Source organism: Triplophysa dalaica, chromosome 13, assembly GCF_015846415.1.
Source record: "Triplophysa dalaica isolate WHDGS20190420 chromosome 13, ASM1584641v1, whole genome shotgun sequence".
NCBI classification, from domain to species: Eukaryota; Metazoa; Chordata; class Actinopteri; order Cypriniformes; family Nemacheilidae; genus Triplophysa; species Triplophysa dalaica.
In genome coordinates, this window is record NC_079554.1 from 7,600,872 (window position 1) to 7,616,183 (window position 15,312).

A 15,312-nucleotide genomic window follows, 5' to 3' on the forward strand; every position below is an offset into this window, starting at 1 on the left:
CTTGCCTTCACATCATGATACGGGCAGCTGGAACATTCATGATGACATTGCTTTGTGGATCTCAAGTTAATTCCAAACTATGAATGTGTCCGTTTGAATCATGCATGATCTACAATAAAATATAACGTTATATGTGTCGTTTTTAAGGGCTGAGTCATTTAAATGAGAGATAGCAAACATTCAAGGACAACATTACAAAATTTTTGAGAACCTGTTGAATCTGTTCTAGAGGTATTCACTTACATTTGGGTTGAATCTATGCTTTACTTCTACGCACAAAATACACAGATACACAGCATATCGCTTAAGTAGTAGAACCTACTTAAAATGAGACCAATTTCCAACAATTCGTGTGACAGAGCACACATTGTTGCGATTGGTTAATATGACGTTGAAATTGGGTTGTGTATTGTGCTTTCTCTCTTTAAATGGTGAAGGCTAACCGCTCGTCCTCAACATTAATGTTCTGATATAAAAATGGCTGATATTTTCATATTATGGCCAGTGTCTTTGCTGTCTGTACCTCTCTTGTGTTATAGCTGCTCTGTTCATTCAGTTTACCCCACACTCTCAACATCTTAGTGTTTATACTGTCCCTAACACACACAACAAGCAATAATGCCCCTCTTAGTCTAATAAAGTCCTCACTAGTTGGTTCTTCAACCCTCACCAGACCTTCATTCATCACCTTCATTCACCATGTTTTTAAATACCTACTCACTCTTTTCTGTCCTCCTTCCTCACACGCTTCAATCTCCCGTTCAAGTCATTTTGCCTCTTGATCAAGCCTTTACTTGCTCTTCGATTCTCGTAAAATCTGCACAGCTGGAACCCATAAAATAACTCTTTTAGCTCTACTGAATTGGCTTTAGAAACCACTGCTGTAAATCTGTTTTGTTTTGTGTCTTCTGAAATTCTCTGCTAGTGGCATTTAAGATTTATATAGCACTTTTTTGCTTTACATGTGTTCTCTGGGTGTAGAACCAATGATGCTGCTAACGCAATGCACTACCAATTGATCTACACCGGAGAGTAAAAGACAGTAAACAAAGCTTACAGCAGACAAAATGTATTGTCTGTGAGTCTTTGTATTAGTAAAACCAGAAATGTTGATTAACAGCATTTGCTTATGCAACAATCTTAAAGGGGTTATATGACACGGCTAAAACGATATTATCATTTATTTTGTAATGCAATGTGTAAACACGATCGAAGGTTCAAAAACGCTGTATTTCAACACATCTTGCATGTTTGGATCTCCTTTTTGCCCCGCCTCTACGAAACGCACAATTTTTTACAAAAGCTCATCGCTCTAAAAAGCGAGGTGTGCTATGATTGGCCAGTTAACCAGTGTGTAGTGATTGGTCGAATACTGCAAGCGTGTGACGGAAATGTGACGCCTCTAACCATACTTGGAACATCAGGTTCCAAAGCAAGATAAATTGAAGAATGTTGGTAACCGAACATGGCCATATCTATCTATATGGACACACAACCAATGCAAGTCAATGGGAACTGCCGTTATTTGGTCACCAACATTCTTAAAAATAAAATAATTTTGTGTTCTGGAGAAGAAAGTCATACGGGTTTAAAATGACAAGAGGGGGAACTATACCTTTGTCCCTATTTTCCAACATAGTCTTAGATGTTGTTCTCCGCTGGTCTGATGCCTGTGATTATATGATCAGTCAGAGGATAAGCCATTCAAACTCAGGATTTAATGAAATGGGCAGCACTTTAAAAGTTAAAGGAACATTGTAAAGAGAGTCATTTTCTCCTAGGGGTTCTGTTAATTGATAGTCGGTTGCGATGAAAGCTGATAGATTGTGGGAAAATAAATGAAAAGCCTATGAAATGAATACAGCTACACAAAAGACTAATATTTACCCATATGTACTTTATGTTGCCATGGAGACTGTTCGGTGTAAACAGTCAGCGTATGGAATTACATCATGTGAGTCGTAGTTTTTCAGTAAGAGAGGCAGCTTGTTATACAGTAATAACAGATAAAGAGGTGGTTATCAGCACTCGTGATAGCGATCAGTAATAAGGTGTCAGTCGCATGCAGGGTGCTTTTACTGACACAGTTCATCACTATAGGACCCGACTGTCAGCTTTCCCACTATCCTCAACGGTGATCCCTAAGGGTGTGGAAAGAGATTGATTCGATGGCATCTCTCCGACTGGTAATATTACAGCCATTTAATTCGGCTGCTGGGTCCAGTACAGAGTGGCAGGTTTAGCTCAGTGACCTTCAAAATCAAGCCGAGGTGATGAACACCGTCACCATGGCAACACATATGAAAGAAACCAAAAACCTGCCTGTGTTTCATGAATGAGACTGAACAGCCGTCCAGGCTCATTCATGGAACCCAGGCAGAACAAATGGTTACAAATGTCACTTATGCTATGATTCATTTCAAAATCAATTATATTTTGTTTACAGGGATACTTCACCCAAAATGAAAAATTCCGCCATTGTTTATTCATCCTTATGTTGTTTAAAACATTTACAATTGCGTGAGTAAATGATGAATGTATTTTCATTTTTAAGTGAACTTTCCCTTTACATTTAGCATAAAGCAGAAAACTGAACATATTTCTGTGTAAATAGTTTGTTAAAACATTCTTACACAAAAACCTTTTCTGATACATTAACAATTGTTTAACTAAACAAATTACTCAGGGATCCATTCTGGATCCCGTAAATGACTTACCATAAATCCTCCTAAATCCTAAAGATCTTTAATATCTCTATAGTATAGTAATCGTGTAGTATTTTATAATATTTTTTGACAAATTAAATATAAATATGTCTTTTAATAACATATATAACATTATATTTGCAAATGAATAAACCAAGTAGCTCCGCTTCACGCCAGGTCCTGATCACACTGTCGGGGCTTATTTCTGCAATAATAACCGGCTGCCTGTACATTATCCCTTACATATATATATATATATAATGTAGATTAATTATGTCTGTAGAGAATTTATCTCATCGTCCAGACTTGCAAGTGAGGAAACTGCACAACCGAAACATTATTTATATATTTACCTTTCAATCACTTTGTCACCACATCCCTCTTTCTTTCTTACATTCTTTAACGTTCGCTCCTTCATTCATTTACACAGCATTAGCATACATGAAATGTCACTAGCAGCGCCTTGTTCCAGCTTATCTCTCTCAGACGACCTTGTTTAATTGTCTCCGTGTCTGAAACATTTGTTGGTTCTCAAGACCAAGCGCTAATACAGAATGGCAAGCGCTAACTCAAAGAGGCGTTCAGACTTCCATCTCAGGTGTCACCTGATTCTGCAACCCAAACCACTGACCTAGAGTCAGTTTTCACTTGATTTATTGCATGTTTGTGTTTCTTCGTACTGTTTCAGACGTTTGTGTATCTTGTCAGTGTTAAGTTTTGGTCATTATCCTCAAACAGGTCTAGCTTTGTTAGCTGGATTACTTTTAAAATTTGAGAAGTTGGATAATATACAGTGTTTTCCTAATTTGTTATGAAGAATGTAATATTAAATTGAACTTATCCGGCTAACCAAGTAAGGCATGTTTGATGTACAGTACCATGTTTTTGTTTCTATTTTGAGGCCCATTCTCTTTTCCTTCCCTGTGTTGCTTCTCAGCAGCACAAAAATCAGAGAGGAGCATCTGTTGTTCATGGTCTTTTGCTCTTCCCATGTTATCTCACAGGACGCCCATATGAGCGCATTATTTTCCCATTAAAGCCTGCTGGCAGATGGTTCAAATCATTTTTGTTTGATTTCATCTTTTCACCAATTACAGTCTTAGGGACTATGGGGTGGGATGTGGGTAACTGAAGAAAAATACAGTTGGTTATTTTGCTGTGTTCGGCTCCAAACTGTTGTGCTCTTGAGAAATGATGTGGTAACATGCAAAGCCCATGAACGGATATGTGAGGTATTGAGGTAATGCAAGTGTTAACTCCATCTATCATAACTCCAACTCAATCCATCCTCATCTTCCTTCATCCACCTCTTTGTACCTTCATTTCATTTTTAATCCCTGCCATGTGTGTGTGTTTAAAACCCATTATCATTTCTCATCTAACACCATACTATCATTGCAGAACAAACATAGAGAACAGATTGATCTTATGGATCTAGACACTGACCTGTTGCTGGTCACCCAGGTAAGGTGAACAATGATTGGCTTAAAACCTCCCCTTGGCTTTCACATGATGCTCCAACATGTTTACGCAAATGTACTAAAAATAGGATTTTCAGTGTTTCTTTCTATTTTCAATTGATCGTTTTTATGAAATGTAGTTACTGTAATGTAGTTCTTATTAAATGTTTAATGAAAATATATAGTTTTGTTTTGTCTGTAAATGTTTAAAACCCATGTCCTAGAATATGTGGGCTAACTTTAATCTTACTGTTGTAATGACGGATGCACTATGGCCCACTCTAGACTTCAATGGAGTCCCCGTACAGGAAAGTAAATGTCACACTACCCGCTATGAACAGTTTATTTCGCCCCTAAATCCCCAGTCGCTTTGTTACTTTTCCAGTAGTCTCCACGTGACCTGGAAGTAGTTTACTTACTCACACATGACCTTTCTTTTACACACTCAAATAGCTTAGCTCTTATAGATGACCTCAGTCTAACCTGTTGAGTAGGTCTTTGTGTTTCCATGCCAACCATGCAATGCTTCCGCCTCTATGACCGCTTGCACAAACTTCCACGGTGGTCTCAAAGGTCACTAACATAGTCATTTTATTTTGGTAAATTTGTGGAGACAGTAAATGCCAGCATAACATTAGTGAGGACTTTTGTTTGTTTCTCTACATATGTCATTGTGACCCCTTTCAGATGTAGCCTGGGTGATTAAATCTGCTGTTTTGTTTTTAGGCAAACAGACTCTTCTGTCATTTTTAAGGCACAAGAATAGCTTAGCTGCCATCATTACGCTGTCCGATTCATTTTAGGATAAAAACACTCCAAAAAGTGTGAATATAGCTCCCATAAATCTTACCAAAATGAACCCAGAATATGTTATATGTCAAATGAAAATGCATTGATTGTTTTCATACAGTAGAAAATAGTCTTTGATGTGATTTCATGGAAATCCATTGGCAGTTATTAAAAGGCCTTGAGTGTGTTGCGGTAAAAATTGAGCCCACGAGGAGCTGTGTAAAGATTAGGCTAATGGCGTAACAATAGTGAGAACTCACAAAAGTATTTCATTACTGCGAAAACATAATTGTTTACAAACACATTAAAGATGGCAATTCAAATGAAGCCACTCTCAAAACACTCATTTGTGTTTTCTTGCTTATTTAGTTTATATTGAGTTGCAAATTTTAAATCCATGTTCTAAAACTTTATCAACTCGTCATTTCTAAGAAAAGCTTTTCTGCCATAACTATAGGCAAGTATTTATTCCAAACATGCTATGGAAAAACTTAATACTGGACTGCTCAATCACTATGCATTTATATATGCATGTTATTCATGACTGGTAGGTCCTCAACCATCATTATCAATTCTCCTATAGCACCCCACTCTCATTCCCATAATTCACCTTCCCTATCAAAACCACTGTTTGCCCAAGGTAGGTGCCACATGTCTGTGGTAAAGATTAGACTGGCAATGCAGTGAATGTTAATGCGGAATTCTTCAACCTTTTCATCTACAGAATATCAACCAGTTAGAGTTGTTTGGAGACATGTCTACCCCTCCGGATATCACATCCCCTTCAGTGAGTGAACCCACATTACCGTAAAACATTACAGTATGTACTAAGGGTGCATAGCAAACGAATAGTAACTTGTGTTATATAGTATATATTATATATAATTTACTATACATATTCACAGTTACTGTATACTATGCTGTATACTATTTATATGCGTAGTAAAATTATACTTTTAATAAAATATGTATAATTGTATAACATGCAGTTTTGGGCAAAAAAAGTAATTCATCACAAGTTACTAATTACATATTCAATAGTGTAATTAGATTACTGTTCAAATTTCTCTCTCAAAAATGTATTTACTTACTTATTACTAATTTCCTTCTATATCCTATCAACCTTTATTAGTTAAATGATTCAAGGATAAAATGGCTCTTTTAATTCAATTATATTATAAAATATAAAACTAAATAAAGAAGTATTATTAATTACAAATGTGAGTTATACATTAAAGTACAGGTTTTTAAGTTAGACTTTGAATTTCGATGTCAATTCCACTATTGCACAAACATATATAACACACAGTATTTAGTTTGATTTAGTAATTCAATTCCAGTAACTAATTACCTAGTAACTACTTACACCCAACACTGATATGTACAGTATAATACATGATACTTACAAAACCTCAAACACTGCAATCAAACAAATTCATATTAATTTTAAAACAACACCATACTACTGTTTTAAAATGTATTACACAGAAGAGTTGTAAAAATGAATGTTTTGTGAAATATTTTAAGGATAGCAAGTAAAGCAGCACAGTATGCAAGTAGAAGAGGTCTTTTGTGACAGAGCATACAAAAAAAGGCATGCAGAAGAAATCTACTTTTAAGCGTGCTGAGAAATCTTTGCTTTTTCTTTATTATAAAGCTATTGACCATATGCTTTTTGTCTTCTGCAGACCCCAGCATCTCCGGCTAATACACTGGACCATACACTGGCCCACCAGCCTCCGTCCGAACTGTTTAACCCCTATAACCCTGCCTCTTTACCCTCAGGTAGGATAAATGTATTTGGCTGTTGTTGTGATGTGTACAAGAGAGAATAATACCTTGAAAATAGATTAAAGAGACATGGAGAGGGAGGGGGTGGTGGGTAGCTTGAGGTGGGAGTGAACGGGGCAGAGGTAAATTAAATAATGTGTCGGTCTAGTTCTTACTAAATAAGGTGTCCCGTCCTCCTCCTGTAGAATATGAATGCTCTCATTACTGGCCGCTGTACTGATCTGCATGATAAATGCCTTGCAGACGACACAGCTTTTTGTTTGTGTGCCGTTATGATGCCTTTTACACATTCATGTCTATTTTAGGGGAAATATCACACAGTATTTAATTTTGGACATTTTTTATGACCATTTTCATCTACGAGTCTTTAATTAAAAATGTTTTGTGCTACTGTGCCTTTAAGACCTCTATGTAAATTTTAATGATATGACCCCTTTTATTGCAAAGGTTCCCCTGCTTCATGTTACACTGTTATTAAAGAATGAGTAATATATATGTCCACATGTAATTACTTGTAGTTGTGGGTTGGTATTGTTATGTTGTTCTTAATTATATTTAAATATAATTCATATTATAAGTAACCTATACTATGTAGTGCCAATTCGAATCCTCCGGTAGCACTCATTATGAAATCTTATCCAGTGCTTAAAAACAAATAGCCTTTGTGTAGTGATTTTGTGCCTCTCTCTGGGACATCTGTTCCAGCCAGATTGACTTCCTCTGAAAAGTAAACAGTACAACATTGATATGTGCGGAATCAAGTAGTGTATCATCTGTCCCATCTGTCTTCAATTCTTTCCCTTCCAAACTCCCCTCTGTGTTGTAAATTCATTAACACCAGTGTTGACTTTACCACACCTGTCCTTGAGGGATTCTCACAGTTCAGTTATGATAACATGAGCAACATTTCTCACCTCAACACAGCGTTCATAAAGCGGTCCCAAAATGGCAGTAATATGATGTCATTAAGCGGACGTTTCCTTTTAAATAGCTGCGCTATCAACAGAATTATGTTTGGAAATATTTTTAAAGTAATCGTTCACCGTTCAAAATTCTTTTGTTATTTACACACCCTCTTTTCATTTCAAACCCGTGTGAATGTCTTTCTTCTGCAGAACACAAAAGATAGTTTGAAGAATGTTGGTTACAGAAAACCGCTGGTCCCCATTGTCTTTGCTTTGGTGTGTGTCCATAAAATGAAAGTCAATGGGACCAATGGTCTTTGGTAACGAACATATTTCAAAATATCTTGTTTGCAGAAGAAGGAAAACCACACAGGTTAAAATAATAGGATGTGTAAATGGTTCATTTTGAAGGTGAACCACCCCTTTAAGATAGGTGTAAATTGAATTATTTCATTTAGTTTGTTAGATTTTAACAAAATTATTTTAATCTGAGTCCTGTGTTTCTGAAATAACAAACTGTTTAAGCACTATTGTCCTCCTTGTATCTCCATATTTCATGATTTTTATTTTTTATATCTTCACTGGGTTTTGCAAATATCTAACCAATAAATAGTATTAATAAGTGCGTTTAAACAGAAGTATATTTGTTTCCAAGACGAGCGCAAATGATGTCAATCACTATGCCCGTGGAATACTGCAGACACGCATGTTCTGAAGAGAAGATACGATTTTGGTATTTATTATTCAAATCAGTGTTGCTCGTTGGAAAAAAATAAGAGCAAGATGCATAATGAAATAAGCCTCAATGGGACATCACTGAAACTGCTGTAAATGGCCTCTTTAAAGGGCGTTGCTATTCATTTAGCCGAGCCTATTGTGAGCAGTAATTACAATAGTTCATCCGAGCCATAAAGGCCTTTTTTATTATGAAAATCTAGGTCATTTTACCGCTGTCCTCAAGAGATCTATCGTTGCAGCCTGAAAGTCCTTAACTGAGTGTTAAAGGTTACAGCAAAAACCCATAATGAGCTGTATGTTTTTGAGTAATCCTTCAGGTTTCTGTGGGTTATTTTGTTTGTTAGTTGCAAGAGCTCTCTCCAATCGATTACGAAAGAAAAGTGTCTGCTTAAGTACAGATGGATTTGTTGGCTGAAAGACCATGGAAGAGTTCATCTCTCATTTGTTTCTCTCTGTTCTGCCTTTCATCAGGTTACGTGACGATGGGAGCCGTGCCGCCCGCGTGGGCCAGCAACAGTTTGCCGCTCAGGCTCCATTAGCGTTTGGCGTCCAGTCCCCAGTGCAAGTTGCCCAGGTCTTACCGGGTGCTCAGCCTCTGATTTGGGGCCAGGCCAACCTCTTCCCTGCCACCCAGCAACAGTGGGCCGCAATGGCAGGAGCCCACTTTTCCCCTGCCGCTTTCATGCCTGCCCAGACAGTAGGGCCACTTCCTGCCGGCATGTTTCAGACACTGGCTCCCATGGTGGTGCCCGCGTCCTGCGAGACGCCAACGGCGGCCATGGGCGGAGCCCTGGCGGGAAGCTCCGCCTCCACGGCCTCCAGTCCGCAGCACGGAGAGTGCACGTTGCAGAGACAGGCAAAGATGAGCAAGGAGATGTTTCAGGACTTTCAGATGGCAAAGCCACCAGCCATGCCTGCGAGGAAAAGCGAGCAACCTAGTCTGACCTGCACCACGGACGCTTTTACCAGCTACTTCAGCAGAGTGGGAATGGCACAAGACACAGACGACTGTGACGACTTTGACATCTCGCAGATGAACCTCACACCCGTGACCTCCACCACGCCCTCCACAAACTCACGTGAGTATGATGTTATAAATCGAATGAAAAAATTCACCAGATTTTAGATCGAATGCTTCAAACGTGCCAGATGTAAAAACACCCTTAGCTGTAAATGTTCATATATAAAGGGGTAGTAATATGTAAATATATATTAAATAATAATAATATAAAATAATATATTATTAATAGTTTGTTTTCCAAATTTTTGCTGTCAGACCACATTAATGCTTTATTTGTCAATATATTTTATTTTTCTTGCCACTGCCACTAATCCCATTTTAGCTCTCAAAAAGGTAAAAAACTTAGTTCACACTATCTACATCTAAACCATACCGGTCTAAATCCAATATTCCATTCAATCACTAATTTTAAACACTTTAAACCACTCATTCACTCAATATTCTTATGAACTATGATTGTAGGGGTTTGTAAAAGTCGGGGTTAGTTATATATATTTGAGTGCATTATTCTGGACCCAATAATGTCTGACCTCTCTTGGATCCCCCTTAGTCCTGCGGGCCTTAAATACATCAACAAACGAAAAGCATTTAAAGAACTTGGTATCAAACCATATTGCTTTCTTCCTCTCAGCCCTCTCATCTCAAACCCTTAGGAACGCTGACACAGCCGGTCCAGATTTATTCGCCCCTTTCCGCAGTAATTCAGACTCGCACCTCATCCAGCCTTTCATCAGCAACTCTTATTTCACTAAGATGTTAGGTGGGCTGTGATGCCGTTGCCCAGAAGGCATTGTCTTTAGTCAGCGTGAAAATGACAATTAGTACTGCGGTGGGGAATGACAACGGTGAGAGAAAGAGTCCGTCACAGGCCCAGCTGTGCTGCTGGTGAGCAGTGTAATTATCACTGATCTCCGGGGAGCCGTGCGCCGTGTGTTGGGCCTGTTTGGATCCTCTTGCTCCTGTAGTGCTAATTATTGCTGCAATGGAACGCAGCGCATTAGCACACAAGTGGTCCCTCCGTGAAACGCCGCGTGAGACTGACACTATATATTAGGTGACAATGAGGACTTTTTATACAGAAAAGACACTTTTTGGCAGGATTTGGTGCAACAGCATTTCTTTCAATAGATCTTCCTAAAACCCCGGTATTGTTCATTTAAAAGTCATGTGCAATGTCCATGATTTTTAACACCAACATGTCTTTTAAAGGATCAATACAGGGGTTTTAGGAGGATCCATTGACAGAAATACTATATTATATACAAAACTATTTCTTCAAAGGCGTATAAAGACCTTAAATAATAAACCATTATGTTTCTAATACCTTAGAATAAGCTGTTTATATCTACATAAAGAGCGGGCCTACATGCATTGAATTCGCCGCCATGCTTTGTACGGCAGCCCTAAACGGACAATCAACTCTATAATGCGTGTTTTCTTTCCCTCTCCCCTGCGGTATAGTGGTGAAATGGATCGCAGATGATCTGTGATCTGTACGGATCGTACTCTACGGTTCAGAACGAATGTGACCCGCGGATTAAATGTACGTTTATACATCATTGAGTAAGAGAGTAAAACGCGCTCTCTCTACAGGTTTAGCGACAACTCTTTTGCTCCCTCTCTCCTGTATCTGGACGTGTACAATATTAAAGCTGTTCCAGATAAACAATGATGCTCAAAACTGCTCCGTCAAACAGCTTATATTAGAACAAAAACAACAACATATCTTGATTCTAATAAACAGAAAAAAACTGCGCCTTTAAACATGACACAGAGTAAAACAAGACTTGCGTCTTGGGCGGTCCAAAAAAAAGGGGTCCAGACATAACTATGCAAACTTCCTTAAAATTACTCCCACCCGCAAGAAATGTAATTTCAACCCAAAACTTTCTTATAAATTTTAGCATTGTAGGTGCCTTTTCCCAGTTTGTTTATCCCTGGTTAGGGAGCATCTGCCCTGAAAAAAACATTTTATTATGAATCTAATGCAAATCTCTAGATTATAAGGGTCTGCCAAAAGCATTCAATTTAGATGTTAAAAATTAAAATGACATGGGATTAAATGATACCCATTTTAATACAAGGACATTTCTCTGGCTGAATGGAGTAACCTGCACACTGCACTATATGTATTAACTGTTTTCTGAGGCAATTTAAGGTGGCATGAGCTCAAAAGGGAACATTGTTTCATGCATTATTGATCACAAATGAGTTTCCTCTTTAATGTAAGTGAAGAAATTTGAGAGCATTTACCGTCAGACTGAAATAGTTTTACCCAGTGGATGAACAACATCTTTTTACATGCATATACTGCAGATTATCTTTTTTTAAAATATTTTTTCCTCCTTCATTCTTTCATTGTGTAGCACCCACCCCAGCCCCACGGCAGAGTTCTCCATCAAAGTCCTCATCCCATGCTAGTGACCCACCCACCGATGACTCTTTTGGTGAAGCAGAGGGCAGCCCTAGTCGAAGCGGGGAAGAGGACGCTGTAAGTAATCCCGAACGGCTTTGTGGGGTTTTATTCACAAACTCTACATCCAAGATGTACTACATTTTTGCAAGCGCAACAGTAACACTATTATTCATTATTGTATGGCAATCACGAATGTCCATAAAATATCAATTTAAAATAGGATAGTCAATACAGTCATGTGTCCATTTTTTTATTTACTACGATTTTACGTCAAAATTAATGTAAATATATCAACTTTTTTTTTTATTTACAGGGGTGGGAAGTTTAAAGTAAATATTTATATAACCATAAAAAGTTCATAAAATCTACATGCATTGTAATAAAAAGTATTATGATGTATACATTTTATTTGAAATGCTTTTAGATGGAATAATGCAGTAGCTCTTATTTGATCGAGCATGTGTTTCCTAATATTTAAATATTAACACAAATATTATTAAATATAAAAAAATTGTCTCTGGATTTTATTGAATATTTAGCTACAGTTAGTATAAAGTGTTAGTGTGGTTTAACATAATAGTCCTATATCTTTTGTGTACAGCAGTAAGCCTTAACTTTAAGAGGCTTTAAATATGAGCTTTAACATTTGTTGAGGTTACAGGGGAAAATCACGATTAGCGTGTCTTTTGCTTTATTGAGATATATTGATGTATTGCCTTAGAAAAGAGCGAATCATTGATCGGTCAGCCTCTTTATATATCTTCTTCCACACCTATCCAACATTAGGGGTCAACAAGTTACCAATAAATTAGCTCAAGGAACTTTCAAAATGATCATTAAGACCTTATTAATCGCACCAAGATACTTCTCAAAGATCAGGCACATTGCAGACCTCCATGAATAATTTTCATCCATTTTTAATGTCTATTACATAATCTAATGAAAATTAAAGGATTGAAAGTGAGTCTGAATATCCCTTAGTGCTTTCAATATTTATATTTCATCATTTACATCACCACCTTATAAAGAATGTAAGGTTCCTCAGAAAAAGACCTTAAGTTAACATGAATAAGATATAATTAAACCAAAATGAAAATTCTCTCACCATTTATTCACTATCATGTCCAAATCTGTATGATTTTTTTTCTTAAATAGAACATTGTAGAATAATATTTTTCAGTATAGAGGGGTCAAAGGCTGTCATGGTCCAAAAACGAAGCACCTAGAACATACAACTAATTCACTAATACACTAATACACTAATACTAAAGCCATAAGATAGCTTTGTGGGAGAAAATGTTTATTACAACTCTTCACCAATAATCTTTGACCCTATAGTGGTTCAGAAGCACAAGTATAATTATACTTTGCTTTCATATATTTTCTGTGCTTTAAAAGCCATTCTCATGTATATGTGTATGTGAAAGAAAAACATAGTGTTTGATGCAAAAAAGAAAACCTCACAATGTTAACAATGACACAAGGATGAGTAAATGACAGTGTGAACTGTCTCTTTCATTTTTGTCTGAGAGGCAGTGTAACCACATCAATGATGACTTTCACTGTATTTTATGCTAGCACACTCTCTCTGGATCCTTCTGTCAGATATGACTCATCAGAAAGTGCCATGGTAACCTGACTAGTGCTCTTTCAACCCGCTTTTATATTAAGCCGAATAAAAAGTTTAATTAGTTTGTAAGTGTGTGTGTCACGCCGGTCTCGCTGAAATGGCATTGGGTTGCACGCTCACTCAGAGACTTCACACCCACACTCTCTGATGAGGTGTCAAAAGTGCAGCTCGAGAGGGAATATTCATGAACATCCTAAATGCTTTAGTCCAAACCCTTTTATTCCAAAGCATAATACAGAGAGGGATTCGCTGCTGTTAATGGGCATGTGTTGGGACATTTTGATGAATATTTGCGCGTGTGGGTGGATGAAGGTGGATTAAAATATTTATGAATGAAAAGATGGACAGCTGGATACTCTTGCTCCCTCTCTTCCTCTTTACATTTACAGCACTGGCTAATGTCCTTACAGTCTCTGAAAAATATGCTTAGATTTCTGCATAAAATTTGACCTGATCTTTAATCTTAAAATCACAACAATACAAACGGGTGTATGTTTCTTGTAAAGCGAGGCCCTGTTCAGTTGAAGTGAATGCTATGTGTCGTAAATCGCAGAAGTGATGCTCTGGTGATGATATATCATAGGTATTGTGCACTCTTCTGCTCGGATTTATTAAAGTATAATGCAATTCTCCACTACGGTTGATTCTACAGGTCTGTTTACAGGCCGTTTCATCATACGTGTGCATCTGGACTGCCGTTAACTTCCGGTCTGTGTTTGTGTATCCGTCTGGCAAGTGTTAAATAATATAACTAACTATTTATATTGTATTTGATAAGTGTTAATATTAATTAGTATTATTTTTTTATTGTATAGTAATTGTATTAAATAGAGGATTTGTTCAATTTTGTTGCATGTTAATTTTATTAAATAAATGTTTTTTGAATGGGTCCTGTAGTTTGGTCGCATTCGAAGAAAGCGTTTGGTACATTGACATCTCGCGGTTTAGCTTGGTATCGCAGTCTAAATTCAAAATATTGGAGAGGCATGTTTAGCCAAGTAACAGTTCTTCCTGGTTTCTTTTGCTTGTTATCAGAAATAATCCACAAGCACTCTATTATTTGTGAATGTGTACCGGATTTTAACGGGAGTCCACGAGCACGTGTATGGTGGGAAAAATATTAATAAACTGGCAACTCATCCTGAGTTGTTACTTTGTTACAGTGGTGAAAGCTGCTGTTAGTACTCATGCACCTTGGTGTTCATTGTATATAATGGTTTAACCCAAAATCTGTACATTGTGAGACTCAATTTAAATCAGGTGTAAAAAAATGCCTTAATACTTCATTTAGGATTCAAAGATTTTGCTTCGCATGATTAAGCATTAAGCATTCTGCACTGTGTTTGTTTATTATTTTGTCTTAGGTCAGATCAAATTTTGCAGAAATCCATGTAAAAACATTTGCCATCCTGCAACCTCTCTAAAGCTTTTTGTGTGATTTATCAATTTGTTTTCTGTAAAAAATCCTTCTACATAATGTGTAGAACACTCAGGGAATCATATTGATATCTTTAAATTGACTGAGTAATGCCTTTTCCTTTTTTTCTAAATAATAAAATGTAGTTTTGTAATAATTAATTTCAGTAGTATGCAGTAAATGAACATTTTGGGAACTTTATATCCAAATCCACTGTATGATCAAAATGGACAGCAAGAAACACACACGTCTACTTTTGTCATTTTGGGGTTTGACTAGTTTGATGCTAAAAGTCATAATAAGATTATGAGACTTTAGACTGAATTTCACAAACAGGGTAACACTTTCTATGCAACTATATTTCCTGATCTTGTCCTCTTTTTCCCTCTTTTCACTACCCTCCTGTTTTCTAATACATCACTCACGTCTTATTTGATTTG

General features: G+C 37.1%; 1 protein-coding gene across 1 annotated transcript in view; it reads left to right on the forward strand.

The window, feature by feature from the left end:
* The window catches only part of dab1a (DAB adaptor protein 1a), a 125,226-nt gene that overhangs the window by 101,940 nt on the left and 7,974 nt on the right, over positions 1-15,312 (forward strand). Inside the window, 6 exon segments of the mRNA XM_056764317.1 lie at positions 4,107-4,169; positions 5,679-5,741; positions 6,643-6,739; positions 8,860-8,874; positions 8,877-9,467; positions 11,776-11,900. Of these exon segments, the coding sequence (XP_056620295.1) occupies positions 4,107-4,169; positions 5,679-5,741; positions 6,643-6,739; positions 8,860-8,874; positions 8,877-9,467; positions 11,776-11,900 (954 nt within the window).